The sequence below is a fragment of the Callospermophilus lateralis genome, chromosome 7 (assembly GCF_048772815.1).
Source record: "Callospermophilus lateralis isolate mCalLat2 chromosome 7, mCalLat2.hap1, whole genome shotgun sequence".
NCBI classification, from domain to species: Eukaryota; Metazoa; Chordata; class Mammalia; order Rodentia; family Sciuridae; genus Callospermophilus; species Callospermophilus lateralis.
Genome location: NC_135311.1, coordinates 103,876,696 through 103,903,708, shown reverse-complemented (window position 1 = coordinate 103,903,708; position 27,013 = coordinate 103,876,696). Strand labels below are relative to the sequence as shown.

The following is a 27,013-nucleotide window of genomic DNA, read 5'->3' as shown; positions in this document are numbered from 1 at the left end:
CATTGATAATTTTTGTGACCTTTGAGCCCATCAAACTAATTTCCCTTTCACAGCTTCTGCACTACTGTTTCCATGAACTGGAATGCTCTTTCAGATCTTTATTGGCTCATTTTGTCTTTGTTTTAGTCTGTTCTTAAATGTTTTCTGTTCAGAGATTTTTCCTGACTCTCTCAACTAAAGAAGTCTCCTTTCCCTAGCCCTATCAATCTGTTATATTATTTTATTTTCTTCAAAGCATTTGTCTCTAGTTATACTTACTGAAATGATTTGTCTCTCTCCATAGATTGTAAACTCTATAAAGGCAAGATTTTTATCTGTCTGGGTCAACTCTGTACCCATTCCTAAAACAGACAGTCTGGTATATTAGAGAGATTAATTAAAAACTATGGGTTGAAAGAATTAATGAGTTGGCATGATGTCACTAAGAAACATTTTTTTGTTCTTTGGAGAAAAGCATCAAGATGGAAAGGTATCCTGAGAGAACACTTATGTGAATAAAAATACTGTACTTATTATTCCTGGCTTTTTAAAAGTGATACTAGGTGTTGAACCTAGGAATACTCTACCACTGAGCTACATCCCCAGCCCTTTTTATTTTTTATTTGGGGACTGGGATTTTGCTAAGTTGTCTGGGCTGACCTCAAATTTGTGATCTTTCTGCCTCGACCTCCCGAGTTGCTGGTATAATAGGCATAAACCACCGTGTGGTTCCTGACTTCTTGTTTGTACTGTGACTTAGAGACTTGGAAACCACCTATTCCTGACTTCTTGTTTGTACTGTGACTTGGAGACTTGGAAACATACCATTCACATTAGTCTGTTTCTGAGGCTCAGTATCTGTGATCCCCTGAGAAAGAAAGAAATGCCATGGCTCACTTAAGTAGGCCACTTGAGTAGATAACTTGGGAAATTTTTTACAACTTTAGATCTTTGAAAGATAGTTTTTCCTCTTATCTCTCTCTTTTTTTTTAAACATGCACTTTCATTCTAAAGTGTTCTTTGTCTTTAGTTTTAACCTGTGGACAACAGTTAACCCAGGCGATTTTTAAGTATCATTTTTATATGGCTTTATCAAAAGCCAGTGTTGGATTGGTAGGTATAACTCAGTGATAGAGCACATGTCTAGCATTGTGAGGTCATGGTTTCAATTCCTAGTAGCCCACCCCCAAAAGAAAAAATAATAATGCCTAACATTTATTGAGTGATTAGTTTATGCTAGGCAATATATTCATGGCTTTATATTTACTGTTTTATTTCTTAACAATTCTGTGATATTTATACTGTTACTGTTTTCATTTTATATAAGAGGAATCTGAAAGGCATTGAAGTCAAAAGTAACTCGTTGATGATTATGCACTTAGATGAAAAGTGTCTGAATTCATATTTGAATTCGGCTATATCTTTTCTAAATCTTTTTAGAGCCATAAGAAGTAATATAGTGGGCTGGGGCTGGGGATGTGGCTCAAGCGGTAACGCGCTCATCTGGCATGCGTGCGGCCGGTGTTCGATCCTTAGCACCACATACAAACAAAGATGTTGTGTCTGCCGATAACTAAAAAATAAATATTAATAAAATTCTCTCTCTCTCTCTCTCTCTCTCTCTCTTTAAAAAAAAAAAAGAAGTAATATAGTGCCTCTCCAGCTTTTTGAAATTCAGGGTGAATCACAGATGCTCTAAACTGAAATCTTTTATAATGTGTTCCTTCTTAACTGCAGTTTATTGCCTTGCAGGAATTCTAAGTAACTGTCTAAAAATATATATATATATTTTTTGTAATCCTGAGACTTGAACCTAGAGCGTTGTGTATGCTAGGCAAGTGGTATACCACTGAGGTGTATCCCTTGACCTTTTTATTTTAACTTTGAGACAGGGCCTCCCTAAGTTGCCCAAACAACTTGTGATCCTCCTGCCTCAGCTTCCTGAGTAGCTGGGATTATAAGTGTGTACTACTGTGCCCAGCTTATCTAAATTCTGTTGATGGCTTGTGTTTTAATTATGTTAATGTTTAGAATTGTTAGTATTTCTTAAAATAAATGAATCATATGCTTGGAAATTGTTCCATTTGAGTTGATGTGAGGATTTATCAGTGTTTTGAAACAAAAGCAAGCTGTTGTCACATAGGTATGTAAGTTATATTTGAACTGAATTTAAAGAGCTACTAGTAAGCATTTGAAAAATAAAGTTTAAGCTACAATTTTAAGATGGAAAATTTCAAATTACACTAATTTTTTGGAAAATATAGTGTGATTCATGGAAATACTAGGAGTTTGAAAGATAATCTTTCCAGATTTTACTTTACCATATTTTTTACCGTGTGTATTTTGAGAATCACTCATCCCTTTTTTTCTTAATACATGACAGTAGAATGTGTTTTGACATATTATACATACATGGAGAATAACTTCCCATTTTTATGGTTGTACATGATGTGGAGTTAACACTGGTCCATGTATTCATATATGAACATAGGAAAGTTATATCTGATTTGTTCTACTCTTTCCTGTACCCATCTTGCCTCCATTCCCTTCATTCCCTTTTGTCTAATCCAATGAATATCTATTCTTCCCTTCCCCACCTTTTTTGTATGTTAGCTTCCTCATATCAGAGAGAACATTTTGCCTTTGGGTTTTTGGGATTGACTTATTTCACTTAGCATGATAGTCTCCAGTTCCATCCATTTACTGGCAAATGCCATCATTTTATTCTTCCTTATGGCTGAGTAATATTCCATTGGAGTCTCTCCATCTCTACTACTGAGCTACAGTTTCTTCATTGGTAAAGTAAACCTCCTGATTGCTTTGAAAATTATTGATTGAATACTCATTCTGTTTTCTAGAATGAGATGTTGTCCAATTATAGACCAGTTAACACCTTTAAACTAAATTTGTTGACGTCTTTTGGCATGGGATATGTAGAGAGCAATAGAAATATATATCTCCATAAATTAGTTCATTGGGTCCATTGTATTGAATGTTCTTACAGTGAAATACTGATACAAATTAATAATAACAGACTTTTTGAGTTCATAGCTCTGGATTATCTTTTAATGAAATTTTTTATTTTTTTCTTATCAAATTTTTATACTCAGAATTTTATTTTTGCTATTATCTACAACTCTGGAATTTTACTTTTTATGTATGAAATAGTTAATGATAGTTGAAATCATTCATTAAGATTGACAGTGGAGATCCACATTAAAAAAATAAAAACTTAAAGGATGAAAGATGTATTTGATAATGGGAAGGGATGTAGTGAAGAATGTATGATGGAATGAAGAGGATGTTAAGTGATAATGGCAGAAAGGAAAGGAAAGGAAATAAGAATGTGTGGAAAAATAACTAGTAATAGATTCTAGGCTCTAATAGGGGAATCCCAAAGGAATAATGAATGAATGCCTTGAGTACCAGGCAACATACTTTTTACCTCTGAGGTATATTCACTAGAACAGTCTTTGTGAACCATAAATTGTATGTTATGTCCTACTCTGTTTTATGCTGTTTTAACAGAATACCACAGACTAGAGTTATTATAATGAACAGAAGTTTATTTCTTACATTCTGGAGACTGAAAAATTAATGGTCAACTGGTTGGCATTTGGCAAGAACATTCTTACTGTGTCATTCCACGGCAGTGGAAGGGCAAAGATGGGGCAAAAGAGCAAGAAAGGGTCAAATTTCCTTTTTATTTTGTTTATTTTATTTTTTGGTGGTGCTGAGGATCGAACCCAGTGCCTTACACGTGCGAGGCAAGCGATCTACTGCTGAACAACAACCCCGCCCCAAAATGTCCTTTTTAAATAAATCCACTCCCATAATAATACCATGATAAATCCATTCACTCTGCCATCATGACCTAATCTCATTAGGCTCCACCTCCCAACACTGTTATGTTGCGAATTAAATTTCCAACATGTTTTTTGGGGGATATCTTGAAACCATAGCATGCCATCACTAGACCTTTAAAGGAATGTTATCATGCACCTTCCATTGTGGAGGGGGAAAAAATCTTCCATCTCTTATCTCCCATTTTCCTCCTCCCCTGCCAAACCTGAGTAAGGTTTTTCCTCCTCTCTAATTGTCTGTTTTTTGAATTTTGCATTTGTATAAAGTATCTTTTATGGTATCTTAGAATTATAGGATTGGGGCGGGGAGTAAAAAGGCAGTGGTGTATTTGGGGATCTGATCTCCCAAAAGTTCCTGCCACTGTATCCCCAATTCTGTAGTGGGCGCCAGAAAAAATGAAAATTTATACAAATATTGCTCTACAATTTTTGGTAAAGAAAAAGAAATCCTGTAAGATTTGGCTATTGTTATGTATATATTTGCATTAGAACAATGATAGTTAAAAATTTTTTGAGAACACATTGTATGGCTTATGCTGTTAGGTATTTTATATATATTCTATAATTTATTTTTCACAAGAAGTCTGAAATTTAATATAATTTCCCACATTTCTACACAGATGTTGGTGCTCCCAGAACTAACTTCCCTCAATTCTACAGTAGTGAATGTTCAAACTCAATCACATATTTCTGTGACTCTGAAATCAGTTTTTTTTCCCTTCAAAATCCTATACTGTTTCTTTTATATGGGGATTTTTTTTTTAATAGATATGGCCCAGCAGCTTAATTGTACAGCCAGAGTTGGCTAATGCTTGGGCAAGAATATTACCCCTGTATTCTTTTTTTTCCCTTTTTTTAGTTATAGATGAACACAATGTCTTTATTTTGTTTTTATTTATTTTTTTATGTGGTACTGAGGATCGAACCTAGGGCCCCAAATGTGCAAGGCAAGTGCTTTACCATTGAGTCACAATTCCAGCTCCTACCCCTGTATTCTTAAAAGTCCTATTTCAAATGTAAAATTTAAGTGTTAATGATCAGGGCAGCATAGTGTATACCAAAGAGCTTCTCTGAATTTTATAGGGAGGTGTTCCCTTTACTTTGGATCCTACCATCAACAAACATTCCCACTTCACAACATGAGTCTGAGTCTATAGATATAAACTCTAGTTTTCTTTTAAAGCAACATTAACTTCTCTGATGGGGATTTCTTCTGTTTTTGTTTTAAGAACTTTCAAAAGAAGATTGTACCTATCTAGTGAACATATCTGTTCTTCCACTATTGAACAGCTCTCTGTAATTTTTTTTTTTTTTTTGGTACCAGGGATCTAACCCAGAGGTGCTCAACCACTGAGCCACATCCCCAACCCTTTATATTTTTTTATTTTGAGACAGAATCTTGCTAAGTTGCTTAGGACTTTGCTAAATTGCTGTGGTTGGCTTTGAACTCATGATCTTCCTGCCACAGCCACTGGGATTACAGGCATGCACTTCTGGGCCTGGTCTCTTTGTAATTCTAAACTGAGGAAAATGTTCCCTTAATGAAGGACTGATATACTTGTTACTGTTTTACTTGCAAACCTATTAAAAAGTGCTTAATAAATAGCACTTGTATTTAAAAGAGAGAAAACTGCCTCTTATGGGTTTTAATAATTTTTAAGTCGTACATCTATGTTTCATATTTGTCTCAATCAAAATTACAAAGAAAAGATCCTATCTGTGGTACTACCTTCTCCATAAATCCTCTTCTTCCCTAATGTCTCATAACTGCACTTACTGTAGACAGTTTATTACATTCATGAGTTGATTTTATTTACCCAGTGAGATATAAACTTTGAGAGAGCAGGCACCTAATCTGAATTAGTTTTTTATGACCTTTGAGCCAATAATTGTTATCCTGAGACCTCTAAAGTATCTCACACAGTAAAGTTATACAGTTTAACAACAATATTTTTGGATTTTAACTAGACCACCTTTTACCCTGTGATCATATGAAGTATTTCCTGCTCACCAGCATGAAGCCCTGATAAAATTGGATAACATTTTTATATTTAATAAATGCCATTGATTTAACAACCAATTTTTTACACAGGAGTCTTTTATAGTGAAAGATTGGGAATTAGAGTTTGGTAATGTCTGACCCAGTTTGGGGTAATAATTATTATTATAGCTGGATGCAATGGCTCAGGAGGCTGAGACAGGAGGATTGTGAGTTCAAAGCCAGCCTCAGCAAAAGCAAGGTGCTAAGCAACTCAGTGAGATAGACCCCTGTCTCTAAATAAAATACAAAATAGAGCTAGGGATGTGGGTCAGTGGTTGAAGGCCCCGAATTCAATCTCCAGTACTAAAAAATATAACAATAAAAAGTAATTATTATAAATAAGCCAGGCATGGTGAAACATGCCTGTAATCCCAGCTACCAGTTCAAGGCCAGCCTGGGCAATTTAGTGAGACCTTGTCTTAAAATAAAGAGCAAAAAAGGGTTTGGGTGTGACTCAGTGGTAAAGCCCCCAGGTTTTAATCTCCATTATTGTAAAAAACAAAACAAAACAAAAAAACAGCGAGAAAAGATCTATTTATTGTAAACAATATATAATTAACTTTTTGTTTTAGGAAATGTTGTGGGCAACTTGGGACATTCCTTCTTCAGTCAAAGTTTCCTCGGCAGTAAAGAACATGGTGGATTTTTATATGTGACATCTACCTATCAGTCACTGCAAGACCTAGTTCTCCCAACCCCACCTTACTTGTTTGGGATTCTTATCCAGAAGTGGGAAACGCCTTGGGCTAAAGTGTTTCCCATCCGACTAATGTTGAGACTTGGAGCTGAATATCGACGTAAGTAGTAAAAAAATTTTCTTCTAAGACATATAACCAAGTTATGATGATTTAATAAGTCTTAAGCTATTCAGAGCCCTTCTAATTTGATGATACAATTCAGCAGAAATAGTATTTCGAAATAAATAAGCTAAATTTGGCTAGTCTCTCTCTACTTATTTAGGGCATAATAGGAAGGAATGAAAATATCAAATGAAGAAGTCAGTGGTTATTTTTACTTTATAAATTGACAAGTGTGGCACATGCCTGTAATCTCAGCGATTCTGGAAGCTGAGACAGGAGGATCACAAGTTCCAGATCAGCCTCAGCAACATAGGGAGATCTTAAGCAGCTTACTGAGACCCTGTCTCAAAATAAAAAATAAGAAGGGCTGGGAGTGTGGCTCAATGATAAAGTGGCCCTGGATTGAATTCCCACTGTCCTTCCAAAAAAAGAGGACTGGGACTGTAACTCAGTGATAAAATGCCCCTGGGTTGAATCCCCAGTATTAAAATAAATAAATTTATTGTTTTCATGGTTTATTGATAAAAACACAATCATCTCTAGTAAAATTAATTTTGAACTTAAGTAGTTTTTTAATGGTAAACTATTGTATATGGTGAACCTGTTTGTTGTCACTTTATTGCTAAATAGTTATGATGAATTATATGTATGTATGTGTATATATATATATATATTTTATTTTTAGTTGTAGTTGGATGCAGTACCTTTATTTTATTTTTATTTTTATTTTGCCCTGGATTGAACCCAGGGCCTCGCACGTGCTAGATGAGCACTCTACTGCTGAGCCACAACTCCAGCCTCATGAATTATACTTTATTTTAACCTAACAGCTGCCGAAAGCTATGGTATAGAAGCCATTCTCAATTAGTAAGGGCTATAGAAGAAGAGTTCTTTGACCATGGCTGTAGCAGTGCACTGAGTTGTGATTTAAAAAAAAAAAAAAGACATTAAAGGTTAAATTCAAACTTTACTTTAATCTTTATATTTTTACCTAATTAAAAGTTCTCAGTGTCTAAGAATCAGACCACTTGAATAAGGTTTTCAGTTGCCTCACTCAGTAGCTCTGTAATTATGGGCCATTCATTGGGGCTTTCTGATTGTCAGTTTCTCACTCAAGGTCTCTGACAGCTTTTTTGTAAACTGGATAATTTAATACTTGCCTTGTGTGTTAACACTAGCTTGATAAATTGGAGATTATTTTATATGTCACAAAACAGTCTGTATACTCAGAAAGTCAACTTTATTCTTTCACTCATTAGTTCATTCATTCAGTAGGAATTTAATCAAGGTATACCATTGTATCAGGAATCCTCGGAATTCTGAAATGGCTAAGACCTGGTTATAGGCTTTTGGGAATCTTTGTAAGAAAGATTTATAGGAATCATGATTACAGTGGTATACTGTGTTAAAATAGAAATGTTTCTAAGGTTAAGTTCTTTGAGAGTTTTAGGATGGGCTCTAACTTGACCAAGAATGAAGGCGTTAGACAGAAACACTTCTTGGATGGATCTGAAGGAATCACGTGAATCAGCTAAATGAAGCATGAAAGATAAGGATTGCATGAGATGAAGCAACATGTGTATCTTGACTTATACTAGAATATCAAACCTCAAAGCTTGAGGGATAAGCAAGCTGGTATTATCACCTGGTAATTGGCTGTCCTAAGGAGGGTCTGGTTAGGAGGCATGGAAGAGTGAACTCTTCTTGAGCCCAGAGGAATTGAAAGATGTTTCCTGGATCATATCAATCCAGTTTAAAGAAGATTGCTTCTTAAGATCTTTTGGGTCATTTTTGGAACAGCTGCAGCAAATTGCTTATTTTGGTTTTATTTAAAAGATTTCCTCTGCCTTAGGATTTATCTGCTCTTATATTACCTACTTTTTGAATCCTAAATTTAATATGTTCTAATGAGCGTATTAGCCATGGTGTCTCTTTGCTGAGAATTTTAAACTACTTAACTTAGTCTGATCTTTTCTCATTTCCACAGTTTATCCCTGCCCACTCTTCAGTGTCAGATTTCGAAAGCCATTGTTTGGAGAGACAGGGCATACCATCATGAATCTTCTTGCAGTAAGTTTGGAATTTTTCTTTTCTTTCTTTTTTTTTTTTTTTCTTACTTGAATTTGTATGGGAGAAGGAAGAGTAGGGTTTTATTATTTTATTGATTGTCATGTGCCTGCTACTTAAAGAAGGTAAAGTTTTATGTTAGAGGAGAACAAAACATATATACCCTTTTGAAAACATACAGTGAAATAGTACAGGATTCCAACCCCTAATTACATACTTAATATATTAGTGACCTTGCAGGATTATTATGAAAACAGGAGGAGTATATAAATATGTAGCATTTCACTTTGTTTTCATCTTGAGACTGGTATCCTCTGTGTGTGTGTGTGTGTGTGTGTGTGTGTGTGTGAGAGAGAGAGAGAGAGAGAGAGAGAGAGAGAGAGAGATACACTATTCAGCCAAGGATTAGTCAAAGGTTGTACTCAAATACTTCAAGCCATTAAGGCTTCTACTCCCTGTTGATGGGTCTATATATGGACTGGGATTTAAACTTCATTCTTTTCTTGTTTGCTGGACTCTCTCATTTCTCTCTACATATATATATATGTATATATATATATATAGGTTCTGATTCTTTTAAAATGTTGGCTGACTTGGGTCCCTTTATATCTTTTTCTGCTGCATGTATACACAGACCAAGGTCGGTCCAGGATATTTGGAGTGTTTTAAGCTCCCTGTGATTGTTTCACCTTTCAGAACTCCTTTTTAAATTCTGACTAGTTTACATTTATACATAACTTGCTCCAAATAGGTTGGTGGCCTCAGACTAACAGCCATTGGCCTTCTCTTTTACTAGCCACCATCATGCTCTGATTGGACTAAGCAGTTCGTGGGGACTACCTCAGGCAAGAAGGTCATAGATTCAACTTTATTTTTACTTGAATTTCAGTAGTTTTCTTGAAAAACACTTTACAGTATGTTCCATTATTTTGATCTAATTTCAGAGCATTGAAATGGTCACTTCTGTAAACCATTTACCCAGCACTTAATTGCTTTTGGGGGAATGGATTTGGTGATGTCCTTACTCTGTCATGCCTATACTTGTTCCAGTTATCTTTTGAAGAGATTTAAACATTAAGAAAAACTCTTAGTTGTCACATCCGGTGCTCTTTGTTCCTTTGTGCAACTCTGTATTTCCATCTAGTGTCATTTCCTTCTGCCTGAATAATATCCTGTGACATTTATTGTAGCATAGGCTTGCTGGTGATGAATTCTTTCAGCTTTTGTATTTCTAGCAATTTTATTTCTTCCTCATATTTAAAAGATATTTTTGCGGGTTGGGTTGTGGTTCAGTGGTGGAGCACTTGCCTCATATGCATGAGGCCCTGGGTTTAATCCTCAGCACCACATAAAAATAAATAAATAAAATAAAGATATTGTGTCCATCTACAACTAAAAAAATATTTTAAAAAAAGATATTTTTGCCAGATGCAAAATTCTACTTTGGCAGTGTTGTTTGAGTATTTTAAAGATGTTCCTCTACTATCTTCTAGTTTGTTTCAGATGAGAATTGTTTTTCCCTCTGTGTTTGTTCTTCTCTGTATAACATTATTTTCTTTGTCTCCTTTAAAATTTTTCTTTTTATCACTGGTTTGGAGAAATTTGATTATAATGTACAATAGTATAGTTTTTTTCATGTTTCTTATATTTGGGATTCATTGAACTTCTTGGATTTGTGGGTTCGTGTTTTTTATCAAATATTTTTTCTGTTTAACCTGTCTTTCCTTCAGGGACTTCAATTACATATACATTAGGTTCATGAATTTGTTTCACAGATGAATAATTATTTATTTTATACTCTCTTTTTTCTCTCTGTTTCATTTAGGATAGTTTTTATTCTAAGGCCTTTAAGTTCACTAAATTTAAACTTTTATTTTTCAATATTTAAGCTGCCTTTAATTCCATCCATTAAAAAAAGAAAACTCATTGTTATTTTTTTTAAGCATCCTTGTGGTTTTTGCTCTTTAATAAAAAGGAACAACAGTGTTTTAGGTGACAGTTCTCAGCCTGTATTGGGTTAGAAGTGAGTAAACAACATTGATTTGAATAAATCACATGAGAAATGAATTCCTGTATTTGGAAGCTACAAACTTTGAAACCCCAAATTTCAAGCTCAAACATTCAGAAGCTGCAGTTCTTAGGTCAATAATCAATAACCAAATTTGCCAGAATCAAGCAACCTGTCAGTGCCCTGTTTAATCAAAATTTTAGGAAGGATTAAATTTGTAATGAATCCTTTAAAATTTGCTTTCAGTCCATGTTAATGACAGCCTTGATTCTGTATATCAACATTTGTCTCTCAGTGGGAGTGCATATTTGATATTTCAAAGACCACAAAATATAAGTTGGGAAATAAACCTCTGCTGTAGTAATTTTGATGGTTGATCATCTGTTTAATGTAATATCAGTTAGCCTTGAGATTGTAAATTAACCTGACTTGATTTGTTATCAGTTTTCAGTGCTGTTTAGCATCCTGAACAAAAATGCAAACAATGCCCCAATAAGTTTCAAGTAATAGGGTGGATCTTTATATCTTTTTTAAAATTTTTATTTTAATTTGTTACATATGACAGCAGAATGCATTTTAATTCGTATTACACATGTAGAGCATAATTTTTCATATCTCTGGTTGTACACAAAGTAGAGTCACACCATTCATGTCTTTATACATGTACTTAGGGTAATGATGTCCATCTCATTTCACTGTCTTTCCTACCCATATGCTCCCACCCCACTCCTCCCTTCCCCTTTCCCTTTCTTCTTTGCCCTATCTAGAGTTCATCTAATCCTTCCATGCCCATCCCTACCACTTACATTATGAATCAGCCTCTTTAAATCAGAGAAAACATTTGGCATTGGCTAACTTTACTTAGCATTGAATTCTCCAACTTCATCCATTTACCTGCAGATGCCATCATTTTAATTCCTTTTTAATGCTGAATAATATTCCATTGTGTATATATACCACATTTTCTTTATCCATTCATCTACTGAAGGGCATCTAGGTTGGTTCCACAGTTTAGCTATTGTGAATTGTGCTGCTGTAAACATGTGGCTGTGTCCCTGTAGTATGCTGTTTTTAAGTCCTTTGGGTATAGACGGAGGAGTAGCGGATAGCTGGGTCAAATGGTGGTTCCATTCCCAATTTTCCAAGGAATCTCTATACTTCTTTCCATATTGGCTGCACCAATTTGCAGTCCCACCAGCAATATATGAGTGTGCCTTTTCCCCCACATCCTCTCCAATACTTATTATTGTTTCTATTCATAACAGCTGCCATTCTGACTGGAGTGAGATGAGATCTTAGAGTAGTTTTGATTTACATTTCTCTAATTGCTAGAGATGTTGAACATTTTTTTCATATATTTGTTGATTGATTGTATATCTTCTTCTGAGAAGTGTCTATTCAGTTCCTTGGCCTATTTATTGATTGGGCTGTTTGCTTTTTTGGAGTTAAGATTTTTGAAGTTTTTTTATATATCCTCGGAATTAGTGCTCTATTCGATGTGTGTATGGTAAAAATTTGTTCCCAAATCGTAGGCTCTCTGTTCACCTCTCTGATTGTTTCTTTTGCTGAGAAGAAGCTTTTTAGTTTGAATTCATCCCATGTATTGATTTTGATATTAATTCTTGTGTTATAGGAGCCTTATTAAGGAAGTTGGGGCCTAATCCTACATGATGGAGATTTGGGCCTACTTTTTCTTCAAATAGACGCAGTGTCTCTGGTTTAATTTGTAGGTCCTTGATCCACTATTGAGTTGAGTTTTGTGCATGGTGAGAGATAGGAGTTTAATTTTATTTTGTTACATATGGATTTCCAGTTTTCCCTCCACTTGTTGAAGAGGCTATATTTTCTCTAATGGTAAATGATCATAAAGCAGAGTAAGCATCAAGTATTTGTTTAATGTTGTATATAAGGGGTATAGGAAATTATTTGGTTTACTTCCTTATAAGAATTTACAGTCTAATTAGAGAGCTAGAATACATCCAGTAGGGCTTTCCTTATACATTTATTTATTTAAATAAATAGGATCTTTTTTTAAAAAAATTTTTTTTAGTTAGACACAATATCCTTAATTTTATGTGGTGCTGAGGATTAAACCCAGTGGCTCACGCATTCTAGGTGAGTGCTCTACCACTGAGCCACAACCCCAGACCAATAAATAGGATCTTTCAATACTGACATTCCTTCTATTCATGCTAACTTTATTATTGTAAATCATATCCTACTATGGATGAATTTTTTATTTTACTTTAATCTTCTTTTGCCTAGGACTTTAGAAATTACCAATATACTTTGCCAGTAGTTCAAGGTTTAGTGGTGGATATGGAAGTTCGGAAAACAAGCATCAAAATTCCCAGCAACAGATACAATGAGGTAAGATTTATCATAAAGATAAATTTTTTTTCTTAATTTTATTTAGATGTTGATGGACCTTTATTTTATTCATTTATTTATATGTGGTGCTGAGAATCAAACCCAGTACCTCACAATGCTAGGCAAATACTCTACCACTGAGCCACAACCCCAACCCCTAAATTTTACTTTTAATTGACAATGAAATCAGTTAATAATATTGTGTGACTTAGCTCAACTGTGGAATTTCATTACAGAAAGGTGGTATAACTTTTTTAGTTATGTCTTTTGACCTTTTAATTGATGCTATGATAATAACAGATTTGCATTTTGATTAAAAATCATAAAATTCACTGTATGTCTGAAGTTTAGTGGTGGGATTTTTTTTTCATGTTCCCCTTTTAACTGCGCGTGTGTGTGTGTGTGTGTGTGTGTGTGTGTATGTGTGTGTTTTAAATTTTATTTATTTATGTATTTATTTTTTGGTACCAGGAATTGAACCCAGGGTAACTTAACCACTGAGCCACATCCCCAGCCCTTTTTATTTTTTATTTTGAGTCAGGATCTCACTAAGTTGTTGAGGCTGGCTTTGAACTTGTTATCCTTCTGGCTCAGCCTTCCCATCCACTGGGATTATAGGCATGCACCATTGCACCTGGCTGTTATTTTTTTTTACAGTCCTTAATGTTCAAGCACAGCTCAATGTTAAGTCCCAAAATACCTTTTAATGAATTAAGCTATATTTTGTAACTAAAATCATATTGGCCAGGAAGGCCTGTAATCCCAATGACTTGGAAGCTGAAGCAGGAAAATCGGAAATTTGAGGCCTGCCTCAGAAATTTAGTGAGTCCCTGTCTCAAAATAAAAAATATAAAGGACTAGGCATGCAGCTGTATGGTAAGGCAACCTTGGGCTTAATCACCAGTACCAAAAAATAAGAAAAATAATATTGTATATACTATACACACATTAGCAGATTTATACAAAGCCATCTTTGCATATGAAGTATTTTTTGAATTAAATAAAAAAAGTTACATCAGTTCTTAAATGCCACTGGGGTTGCTGTGTTATTTTGTTTGGTGTTAGGGTTTAAACCCAGGGTCTTGTACATACTGAACAAGCACTTTATCACCGAACTTCACTCCTAGCCCAACCATTGGGTTATTATTTTAAAGAAAAATTTTAATAGTTTTATATAACAATGGTTCATGTTTATTCTTTCATTAGGCAGAGTGATAACTTTCCAATCACTTCTTCTACTACTACTTCTTAAAGATTTATTATTATTTACTATCATTATTATTATTTGCTATGGTGGGAATACAAAACCAGAGCCTTACACATGCTAGACAAGACTATACCACTGAGCTACATCAGTAGCCTCTTCTACTATTTCTTAGATTTTATAGTGTATTATAATTTCCTCCCTCTTTTTCTTTCCTATTTTCCTTCTTCATTCAGGCTTGTATTCACTTAATCATTCATATATCCAGTAAACACTTTGTACTTGATATATACTTAAAGTCACACATGTCTTCCTGGCTTGTGAGCTCAGGGCTCAGCATTATTATTAAAAGGACCTATGTGAAGAAAGCCTTTACCTGTGACATTTCATGTGTGTGTTTGCTTGTTTATTTTTTCAGAACATCAGAAAATAATAGAGCATGTGCTTAACTTTTTCTGAGGTACAGTTACCATTCTTAAGCAGTTAGGTAATCCTACCTTAGAATATTGAAGAATAATAGAATAGACTATGTAGAGTCAAACATCTTTGTTTTATTTATTTATTTTTGTATGTGGTGCTGGGGCTCGAACTCAGTGCCTCACGCATGTGAGGCGAACGCTTAGCCACTGAGCCCCAGCCCCAGCCCGTAGAGTCAAATCTTTAAAGGGAATTATTTATGAACAATTTGTGCCTAAAGAGTGTAAAAAGAGACTGTGCTTTGAAAACTTGCTTTATTTCTCACATTTGAAGCTTTATCTCTGTTTCACAAACACTGATGAAATAAATTTTGTGATATGGAATGCAAAGATGAGCAAGAATATTATGCCTATATCCTCTGGGAGCTTACTGATAGTAGGGTGATAGGATGTCATCCCCAAGTGAATAGTATACTTTGCTGTCCTTGATGTTTGCAAGGTGATACTATATGTTTAGAAATTGAAAAGCAATGAGGCTCCCAGATTTTTTTTCAGTCCCAACTGAACATGTTTATCACAATGGCTATCCTTCATCTTACTGTTTTATCTGAACTCTGCAGTTTCAGTTTTGGTATGCTGGTTCAAGAATCCTTTTTCCAAAGTAATAACTATATCAGTTATCATTTCTTATATTTCATTTTCAGTTAATTTAATTGATTATTTTTCTTGCCTGATTTAGCAGACTGATTTCCCTTCCCATTCAGTTTTCATTTCATCTCAACATAGGTTTATCTTTTATAATCTTGGACAGTTGACTTATGTATATCCAGTAATTTCACTTTATAGTTGAAAAAGTAATTTTCTTATGCAGATTGTTCCCAACTTATAATGGTTCAACTTAGAATTTTTTGACACTACGGCAGTACCAAAGTGATATGCATTCAGTAGAAACTGTACTGTGAATTTTGATCTTTTCCTGGGTTTGGAATTGCAGTGTATTCTCTCAATGAGGGGCAGTGGTAGTGAGCCAAACCCCCCAGTCAGACTCCTAGATCATGAGGGTAAAAAACCAAAGCTCTATAGTGTCTTGTGTTGCCAGCATTTTCTGGATACAGGTATTCCCAATAAATTATATGAGATATTCCATACTTTATTATAAGATAGGCTTTGTATTAGATGATTATGCTCAACCATAGGCTAATACAAGTACTCTGAGAAGTTTAAGGTAGGCTGGGCTAAGCTTTGATATTCTGTAAGTTAGGTATATTAAATGCATTTTTTACTTAATGATATATTCAACTTATAATGGGTTTATCTAATGTAACTCTCTCCTGAGTTGAGGAGCATCTGTACGTTATTTCTCTTAATCACCACAATATTCCACTTCTCATTCATTTTTCTTTACTTATTTTCCATAGTTGTTTTTTATTTTTCTTTGCCTATGTGTACTAGCTTTTGCTTCATGGCTTTTGTACAAGCTGCTTCCTTGTTGACACATACTTCTCTTACCTGCCTAATCCCCACTCGTTATTCAGGTGTCAGCTTAAATGTCATTTTCTCTGGAAGACCTTCATTTAACTCCTAACTACGGTAACATTCCTATTATATCCTTTTCTAGAATTCTACACTTACTGTTGGTAATAGTACATTTGCAATTCCTTGATGACTGTTTCTCTTTATAGTTCCATGAGGTACTATGTCTGTCTTATTTACCACTGGTATCATTAGCAGGCTCCCTAGTACAGAGTAGGTGTGTAAGAAATACATGTTGAATGAAAACATGAAACAGAATATGAGAAATATCTTGCAAGAAATATTCCTTAAAGATTCAGAGAAAGAAGAAATGTCCTTAAATTTTTAATGGTCCTGAATCCTTTATATCTAGAACACCACAATTCATGTAGGAAAAGCTTGTAGATGTTCATCAAATAACTAAATGAATGACAGAGTCTATGGATAACAAATGCTGTTTAGGTGCTAGGAAGAGAAGGGTGGAAAATATCTTAAGTGAAAGAGGGATTGATATCAGCCTAAATGAAGGCAGGGAAGCACCAGGAATGGGCATGTCTTGTAAGAAAGTAGAAAATAATAAACTTCCCAGTATTAAAAGAGGAGGCTAAAGTAGACCAGAGGATTAGTGGGAAATGAAATTATGCAGAGACTGCTTGCTTTTCAGAGAATTTAAAAAAACAGGCCGAGGAAATTAGAATTTCATATGATGGTTTATAAAGAGCTTTTACAGATTCTTAAGCAGAAACAGTGACAGTGAAAGCAGAATTTTAGCAACCTGAGTTTTGGGTAGTAATATGGAAAATGTAGGTGGAGAGAATGGAAAGATGTAAAGCTTAGAAAGCTAAAAAAGGATGATTCTTCTGACAGTGTGAAATTTTAATAAATAAAATAGGCATTGCATATAAAATCTCTGAGCTTCTTTGGTAAGGCCATTAATATTCCTGATAGCTTAGGTAACCCTACTCATATTCTCATAGTGAGATTTTTATTATTGTATTGACTAACCTAATTGAATTAATGATAAATAAGTGTTATTTGTTTTGTACTGGGCACTATTCTAAGCAAACAATTGTTTTACACTGACTCAGTGAAATGAGAAAATTAAGACACAGTACTTTAAGTAACTTGTAATGCACTCGCATAGCTAGCAAGTGGTAGAGCTAGAATCAAACCCAGACAGTCTGATTCTAGTGTCCCTACAGTTAATCACAATAGTATAAACATCAGTTTAACAATTACCAATCTGTAAGGGATGATAAAGTAAAGTAATTATAGTATTTTCTTTTGGAGAGTACATTTGGGCTATTAAAATTGTTCAAACTCCACTATAAAAAAAATCCTCAGTTAACTTTTGTATATTGCTAGATCACTAGCATGTCCAGTATGTCTACTTAAATATGGAAGTCCCATAGAACAATTAAACTAGAATGACATATGGGGCATTTCCTAATATATGACTGGATTTTGTTTATTTTTTATTTCTTTGGTGTTGGGGGTTGAATCCAGAACCTCACACATGATAACATGCTGTACCTCTGAACTATACCCCCAACTCACAACTGTTTTTTAATATTTGTTAATATCAGGAGAGCAATAAGTCATAGTGGGGAAAAAATTAGACTTTGGAGTCAAAATAGACCTTGGGTTGATTTTTAATTACTAACTCTGCTAATAATTAAAAATAATTAACTCTAATTACTAATTACCTTGATGGATTAACTTCTGTTCTGGGAAATGAGTATGCCTACCTTATAAGGTTAATGTGACATTTAAATCAGGTGTGTCAAATAACTAGTTAGTTTCTGGTGACCATAGGTATTCATGAATAATATACAGTTACTGTTGTTGTCATTATCATCATTCAGATTAATTGTTTATTTGATTAACTTTTATTGAACTTGTTTTACAAAATTATCATTTACATAGTCTTATAGGGTTTAAATAACTTCCTAATATGCTAGATTTCTTTAAGAAGTATGAGGCTCATAAGTAAATCTACAGAAAAGCAGTCAGAGTGGTGAAGACTTTGGAAACCATTTTAGAAAAAGAAAATATTAATGTTAACTATAGGCATTTAATGTGAAGAATAGAAGACTGTTAAGGAATGATGCAGCATCTATTGTGAATCTGTGTAGACCTTATTATACAATCATATCATGGGGTCATACTTGGCCCCAGGGTTCTCATTAGGATATAGAACATGAATCATATCTTGCCAGCAGTGTGATAGGTGTTTGTCTTCTAGGAAAGCCCTTGCAATGGTCTATGCAGCATTGATATAGCCAATTGGCAGGTTTTATTTTGTTTTGTGGTGCTGGCCATCAAATTCAAGGCCTCGTGCATATTAGCCTGGGAGCATGTTTTTAGACCTTTACCTACCCTGAAATGATTGCTAAAATGCAAGGAGATGAGGTTCATACCAGGCATTTGCAGGAGTTATCCTGGTTTAGAGGCCATCTTGATGACAACAGCCAATATGTTTTATAACAACTTCATTGGCAGAAATTTCATGGTGTCTGTAGGGCTTATGCTGTATTATAAGAGTGACTGTGCTTAAGGAAAATCAAAGGTATGAATGGTTATCAGGTATTTATGGTTCTACTATTCAAATATAGTTTGTCAGTTTTTACTTCTGGTCATGCTGGAATAACAGAGACTATAATGTGTTGAATTGTGTCCCTCCATAGTTCATATTGTTCATGTCCTAACCCCCATGATTTCAGAATGTGACCTTATTTGGAAATAAAGTTTTTAACAAGGTAATAAATTTTAAAGGAAGTAATTAATCTGGGCCCTAATCCAATATGACTGGTATTGTGATAAGAAGAAAATATGGATATAGGCACACAGTGAAGTAATAGGATGTGAAAAGACTTACAGAGAAGATGGCCATCTTTAAGCCATGGAGAAAGACCTAGGACACATCCTTCCCTTGTAGCACTCAGATGGAACCATCTCTGAAAACTTTTGATTTTGGACTTCTACCCTTGATAACTGTGATACAACACATTTCTGTTGTTTAAAGCCACAAGTTTGTGGTATTTTACTATAGCAGTGCTAGTCAACTAACATATCAATCTATCTTAAATAACTAAACATCAAGACAAACTAAGAAAAATCAAACACCATAGACAATGGTGCAGAGGAGGTGAGTCCTATGGTTACCTTAACTTTCTCCTTGCAGTTTTTAGGTCATCAGATAGGTTGGCAGACCCCAAACAGATTGTACATCTCCCTGAGTTTGGGAGACAGAGTTGAGAAATGGGAAGCTATGATGATTAGAATTTGCAAGGCAGATACAAGAAATAAAAGAACTCAGGAGATCTTCAAGGGGATTTTGTTGAGTCTTTAGCTTCTAACTTACTGATCAGTACATTACATGAAGAATGCAGTGAAAAGGAATGGGTAGAACAATTCTTATGGGACTGGGAATCGTTTGCATTCTTATCAGCCAAAGTGAAAAGGTTTCTTTTAAAAGTTTCTTCACTAGGGAACAGATTATCCCTAGTGATCTTAATTATCCATAAATTCAGGTGCCCTGATTCAGTTTAACAAGCTAAAAAAAAGCTTTGAAAGAACAAAAGAAGGTTTCAGGTTCTCCTGTTAGGAGAACAATGGAAGATATTGAAAAGATCCAGATCAGACTTCAAGAAAGGAAAATGATGATGGGATGAAAAATACCATGAATGAGATAAAGGCAGATTAGACAATGCTGAAGAAAAAAGTAGTGAACTTGGAAACATAGGAATAGAAATTATCCAAAATGAAATACAAAGAGAAAAGCCTGAAAAATTAAATGAACAGCATCATTGAGCTGTGGGTAACCTTAGGCAGCCTACTTCTAAAATATCCAAAGGAGAGGAAAAGTGGTGAATAGAAAGAATATTTGAAGAAATATGGTTGAAAAATTCCCAAATTTAATGAGAACTGTAAAACCTTAGATCCAACAAACTGAAAAACCCAAGTTGCAAAAAAAGAGATGAAATATACATTAAGGAACTTCATAATCACCATAACCAAATTGCTTAAAGCAGAGATGAAAGAATCTTAAAAGGAGATAATGGAGAACATTTACATTTTATATTAAGGAACAAATCTAAGAATGACAGCAGACTTTCTCATGAAAACAGTACAAGCCACAAGACAATGCAGCAGGATGGTTATGATGGTACATGCCTGTCCTCCCAGCATCATGGGAGCCTAAAGCACATGACCTATGTGGAGAAAGCCTTTACCTATGACATTCCATGAATTTGTTTGCTTGTTTGTTTTTCCAGAACATCAGAAAATAATAAAACACGTGCTTAGCTTTTTCTGAGGTACAATTACCATTCTTTAGCAGTTAGATAAACCTACCTTAGAATATTGGCATAAGGGTTGTGAGTTCAAAGCCAACCTCAGCAATTTAGTAAGGCTCTAAGCAACTCAGTGTTGTATAAATAAACTATCAAAAAAGGACAGGGAATTTGGTTTAGTGGTTAAGTGCCCCTGAGTTCAATCTCCAGTATTTAAAAAAAAAAAGAAGAAGAAGAAGGACAAAGGAAAAACAAAAAGGTAGTTTAGCTGGGTATTAAACTCAAGGCCTTGTGCATACGAGGCAAGCATGCTACCAACTGAACTATATCCCCAGTCAAGTTTAGCAAATTCTTTTTTTTTTTTTTAATATTTATTTTTTAATTCTCGGCGGAAATAACATCTTTGTTTGTATGTGGTGCTGAGGATTGAACCTGGGCCGCACGCATGCCAGGCGAGCGCGCTACCGCTTGAGCCACATCCCCAGCCCCAAGTTTAGCAAATTCTTTACTGAGAAAAGCAAGCAAACAAAAAACCTTCAATCTGTATTTTATACCAAGTGAAAATGTTTCAAAAATGAAGGCAAAATATTTTTTCAGGTACATAATGCCTAAAAGAATTTATTATTAATAGACCTATCACATAAGAAATATTAAATGTTGTTACTCAGGAAGAGTATCAAATAGTGAAAAATTTGATCTACACAAAGGAATGAAAAGCAACAGAAATGGTAGGTGTGTTGGTAAATATAAAATCTTAAAATATAACTGTTTTAAATATATATATGTGTGTGTGTATATATATATAATGTATTAAATAATAATGTATTATGGAATTAATAACATGTAGAAACAAAATATAGGACAATAAAACAAAGACTAAGAAAGGGAAAGTGGAAGCATATGATGGGGTGTGATATAATATTACTTCAAAGTATATTGATAAGTTAAAGTAACCACTAAAAAAAAAAAAATAGGTATAGCAAGTAATCTAACAAAGAAAATAAATTGGCAACATAAAAGAATGTTGAAAAAAAGAGACGTGACAAAAACATAATAGAGGAGCTGTGGGTAGGAGAAAGCTTTGTGATGAGTGCTTGCCTAGCATGTATGATTTAATTCCCAGTACCTCAAGAATTAATTAACTAGAAAGATGGTAGATTTAAATCCAATCGTATTAATAATCACTCAAGTATAAATGGTCTAAATACCTTAATTTAAAATGCAGAGGTTATTGGGTTGGATAAACAAACAAGACTTAGCTGTAAGTTGTATACAAGAAAAACCACTTAAAATATAATGACAAATCGTTTGAAAGGGAATGGGAAAATATTAGAAAAAATATAGTGACACTAATCAAAAGAAAGAATATCCAAGTGTATTTCAGAACAAACAATATTACCAGAGATTACAGAGATGTATTGTATAATTATAATGTGACAGTCAAGAGGATGTAACAATTCTGAACATTTATACATCCAATAACAGAGCTTCAAGTAAGAACTGGTAGAACTACAAGGATAAATGAATGTATTAGTATATTTTAATAACATCTCAACTGATAGACAAAAATCAGCAAGGATATAGAAAACTGAACAACATAGTCAACCAATTTAACTTCATAGACTTTTATAGAATACTGTACCCAAGGGCGTCAGAATAACATTTTTTTCCAGTGCATATGCATAGTCTTTGATGTAAAAGAAGTCTTGTTAAATTTTATTTATTTATTTGTTTGTTTATTTATTTGGTACCAGAGATTGATCTCAGAGGTACTTGGCCACTGAACCACATCCCCAGCCCTCTGTATTTTATTTAGAAACAGGGTCTCACTGAGTTGCTTAGCGCCTCGCTTTTGCTGAGGCTGGCTTTGAACTCACAATCCTCTTGCCTCAGCCTCCCAAGTGCTGGGATTACAGGTGTGTGCCGCTGCACTTGCTCAATAAATTTTAAATGGTCCATACTATACAATGTGTGATCTGGGACCATGTGGCATTAAATTAGAAGTTGATACTAGATGCAGTATGTGATCTGGGACCATGTGGAATTAAATTAGAAGTTAATACTAGAATGATCCCTAGAAAATTCACAAATTTAGAAACAAAATGCATATTTCTCAATAATCATGGATCAAAGTAGTCAAAAGAAAGTTGTTGTTGTTGGGTTATTATTTTGTAGTCCTGGAGATTCAACCAGGGCCTCATGCATGCTAGGCCAGCATTCCGTCACTGAGCTGTTACACCTATAGCCCTCCAAATACTTTGAACCGATGAAAATGGAAACATGAAATATCAAAATTTGCTGGGCATAGCTAAAGTAGTGATTAGAGATAAATTTACAGCACTAAACATTCATATTATGAAAAGGCATTTCAAATTAATGGTTTAGTTTTCTACATTAAAGAATCAGAAAAATATGAGCAAATAGAATACAAAGTAGAGACAAAGAAAGAAAATAATAAAAGCCAGCAATTCGTAAAATAGAAAACAGAAAAACAACAAAGAAAATAAATGAAACTAAAAGGTGGTTCTTGGAGAAGATCAATAACATTGATAAACCTCTAATCTGATTGATTAGGTAGAGAAAACACAATTGCCTTTGGAACATGAGAGAGGTGACTATCATGACAGGTCCTAGAGGAAAGTAAAGGAACAATAAAGGTACATTATGAACATGTTTATACCAGTATATGTTCAACTTAGACAAAATGGACAAATTCCTTGCACATTAACCTGTCAAAAGAAGAAATAGATAACCTGAATAGCCCTATATGTATTCAAATAATTGTAAGTATTTTAATAACCTTTCCTCAAAATAAAGTCCACATTGAGTTAGTTTCATTGGTTACTTTTACCAAACAATGAAGGAAGAAAAAAACAATGTTTCTGTATAACCATGTCCAGAAAATAGGAGTCATTCTTTTATTAACTGTAAAGTCTGAGTCCAGACTTAACAGTTAATAATAACAAAACCAGGAAAAGATAATAGAAAATTGGAAAACTACACATCAGTATTTCTCATGAAGATTGTTGCATAAATACTTTTCATAATTTCACTCCAATATACATATCAAAATTCATCAAATTGAACACTTAAATATGTTTGTTTTGTTTATTATGTTAAATATAACTCTGAAAAACACTTTTTCCCTTACCAAATTTGTAGACACTTAAACTTTTATTAGGTCAGTGAGGAAATATAGCCAAATAGTTAACCTGTAAAACTCTCATAAAATGAAGCAAAGTTTTGTTAATCCTTTGCTCAAAACCAAAATACAAGAATAAAGAATTTTGTGTTAGTGTGATATAATCCAAGAATCTGTGAAGTCATGTATTTGTACATTCCTCCATATTTTATAATTTAGGCTGAAAGTTGGACTGAATGGCCTCTTAAGATTCTTTCCCACTCTGATTCTAAAATAGGAGTTTTGGTTTATTTTAATACAAGACTACACATATTCTTCAGAGCAGTGTGAAATTACAAAAGCATAATTTTCAAAGGTTTGTTGTAGCACTAGTCAGAACAGATGGTGCTAAAATCTGTTTGAGGAATGCTTGGTTTTCGGCCTTCAAGGAATACATTTCTTTTAGAGAAGAAGGAAATGAAAAGAGTTGGTCAAAAGGTGCTTTGGAAAATAGTGTTGAGATAGGAGGTAATATGCCATGCATTTTTTTTTTTTTTTTGAGTGGGGTACTGGGGATTGAACTCAGGGGCACTCAACCACTGAGCCACATCCCCAGCCCTGTTTTGTATTTTATCTAGGGTCTCACTAAGTTGCTTAGCGCCTCGCTATTGCTTAGCCTGCCTTTGAACTCGAGATCCTTCTGCCTCAGCCTCCCAAGCCTCTGGGATTATAGGCGTGCGCCACTGAACTGAGCATTACTTGAATTCTTGAGAATTGCCATTCTGACTGGAATGAGATGAGATCTCAGTGTAGTTTTTATTTGCATTTCTCTAATGGCTAGAGATATTTTTTTCATTTTTTTTGACCATTCATATTTATTCTTCTGTGAAGTAGTGCCTGTTCAGTTCCTTTGCTTATATATTGACTGGGTTATTTGTTTTTTAGTGTTGAGTTTTTTGAGTTCTTTGTATGTCCTGGAGATTAATGCTCTCTGTGAGGTGTAGGTGGCAATATTTTCTCCCATTCTGTAAGCTCTCTGTTCATGTTCTTGATTGTTTCCTTTGCTATGAAGCTTTTTAGTTTGATACCATTCCATTTACTGATTCTTGATTTTACTTCTTGTGCTTTAGGAGTCTCTCTGATTTCACTCCTTGCATTGTCCTTTATCTCATAGATGAGTTTAACTATGAATATTCTCCTTCTCTGACATTTCTTCTACTGTGAGGTCAGTGGATTGTTATTGAAGTACCTTGTTTTTTTGGGGGGAAATTTGTTCCCTTGCTTTTTCATGTTGTTTGTGTATCTCCCCATCTAACAGTATGGATCTGAGGCAGCAGAGTTTCTGCCCTGTGGACTTATAGTGTCCCTGAAGATTTGTAGTACCTCACTGTTTAGGGAGAGACAAATAATAACAATAATCAATGCAAACAGTCTACAGCATTAACCAAATAGTTCCTGCTATGATATCTAAAATGTTAATTGTCACAATAAAAAAAATATGTTATCAATTATTGCTCACAGCAATAACAGTAAGTTTGCAAAAAGATTTACAATTTTGAATGGTGGATAGGGAGAGAATAGAAATGATGTTGATGAATATGAGGGAGGAAGAGAGAAAATAGAAGTAAAAAATTAAAAGAAGAGTAAAAAAAAAAGAACAATAGAGATTGACTGTTAGAAGAAAACAGAAAGAGAATCAAGGGAAACAGGTAAGTGTGGGAAAAACATAAAGTAATTTTTTTTTTAATTAAAAATAGAACAAAGAGGTGCTGAGGTTGTGGCTCAGTAGTAGAGCACACTCGTCCAGCATGAGCGAGGCCCTGGATTTGATCCTCAGCACCACATAAGAAAAATAAATAAATAAAATAAAGGTATTTAAAAAAAAATAAAAACAAAAGAATATAAAACAAAACCAAAATATAATAATTAAATATCCTAGTGCTCAAAATACTCATCCATGAAAACTAACTGGCTTCAAAAATGCTAGAAATGAGAAAAAATACCTGTTGATACACAAACAACAAGTATGAATACGTTAAGAGTCCATGAACTATTCAGGTCACAATTAAATGGTGAAAAGGAAAATAAAATTTAAAAAATCTTGATGAAATGTTAAAGAATCGTGTCTGTTGGATTTCAGAAGATTCTCAGCTTCTCTTTTAAGCAGTGTTAGGTGGGGTTGTCTGGAGTGTGATGCCTTGTCTACTATCAGGTTGGGTTGCTGGAATGTGAGAGGAAATCCTGTAGATAGAAATCTTGGAGACGCATAGATAGGTCCAGCTTCTGTTGGATGGTGATGGGTCTGAAGATTTTAAATCAGGCCCCTCCAGGGCCCAGCAGTTGCCAGTCCATACTGGAAGACTGTACCTCAGGGATCTCCCCTGGATTCCACTCATGTATTAGAGGAGCCAATTCCTAGTCCCCTTCATTACCTTTGGATCTCACGTTTTTTGGTCTCTTGGATTCAATCTCCAAATTTAGTCTCTCCCACCCTTTCAAATTTCAGGAAGTTGCATCTTTCCCAGCAGGTCCTGCAAGTGGTCTGATGTGTGTGGGGGGAAGGATGGAGCCTGATGGGTTTCCATTACCATTATTCTCCTGTGCAAACTCCTCCCCATGTTTCATGTTCTCCTGGTCACTTAGGCACACTCTATGTTGTGCAGTGTGGGCTTACCAGGCCTGTATTTTGGGCCAAACTTGGGTTTGCCAGGAAATCGACTACCTCAGCTGCTGTCCGTCCGCCACAGCTACAAAATGGTTCCTTCCTGTGTCCTCCACAGGCAGCCAGGAGAGACTCGGCTTCTTTCCCTGCAGAAAGATATTGTGCAGCACACCTTTCATTTTAGTCAGGCACTATCTTTTATTTCTGATCTCTCAGCTGCAGGCATGACTCAGGCCTCCTAAAAGTGTGGGTTCCTTTAATTCCCTTATCCCTCCACTTAGCACATATAGGAACCAATTTGGCCAGTGCTTCCAGCAGTGGCACTGGGGATTTCTTTCTTGTTCTATTATATCCCACCTCCTGAGTCCCTGATTTGCTTTGAATGTCCAGTATTACATCCCAGTAAAGCCCCTGCACCCTTTTCTCCCACCTTGTTAGCTGCCTGTCTGCTTTCTTGGTTTTATACCAGGGATTAGCCAGGAAAGTGACCTCCTCTGTTCTGCCATCTTGCAAAACCTTGTTACTGAAATAGTTACTTTTATTATCCCATTTTACAAAGGAGGAAACTGGGACACAGATGCCAAGTAAATTGCCCAAGGGCCCACAGCTAGCTAGTTATCAGCAAAGCCAGGATTCAATTACAGGCAATCTGGCTCAAGTCCTTGCTACTTATTA

At 34.8% G+C, this 27,013-nt stretch overlaps 1 protein-coding gene across 1 annotated transcript in view; it reads left to right on the top strand.

The window, feature by feature from the left end:
- The window catches only part of Zfyve9 (zinc finger FYVE-type containing 9), a 193,515-nt gene that overhangs the window by 141,128 nt on the left and 25,374 nt on the right, over window positions 1–27,013 (top strand). Inside the window, exons 11-13 of the mRNA XM_076860361.2 lie at window positions 6,456–6,680; window positions 8,671–8,753; window positions 13,024–13,128. Coding sequence (XP_076716476.2) covers window positions 6,456–6,680; window positions 8,671–8,753; window positions 13,024–13,128 — 413 coding nt within the window. The remainder of the gene's footprint in view (window positions 1–6,455; window positions 6,681–8,670; window positions 8,754–13,023; window positions 13,129–27,013) is intronic.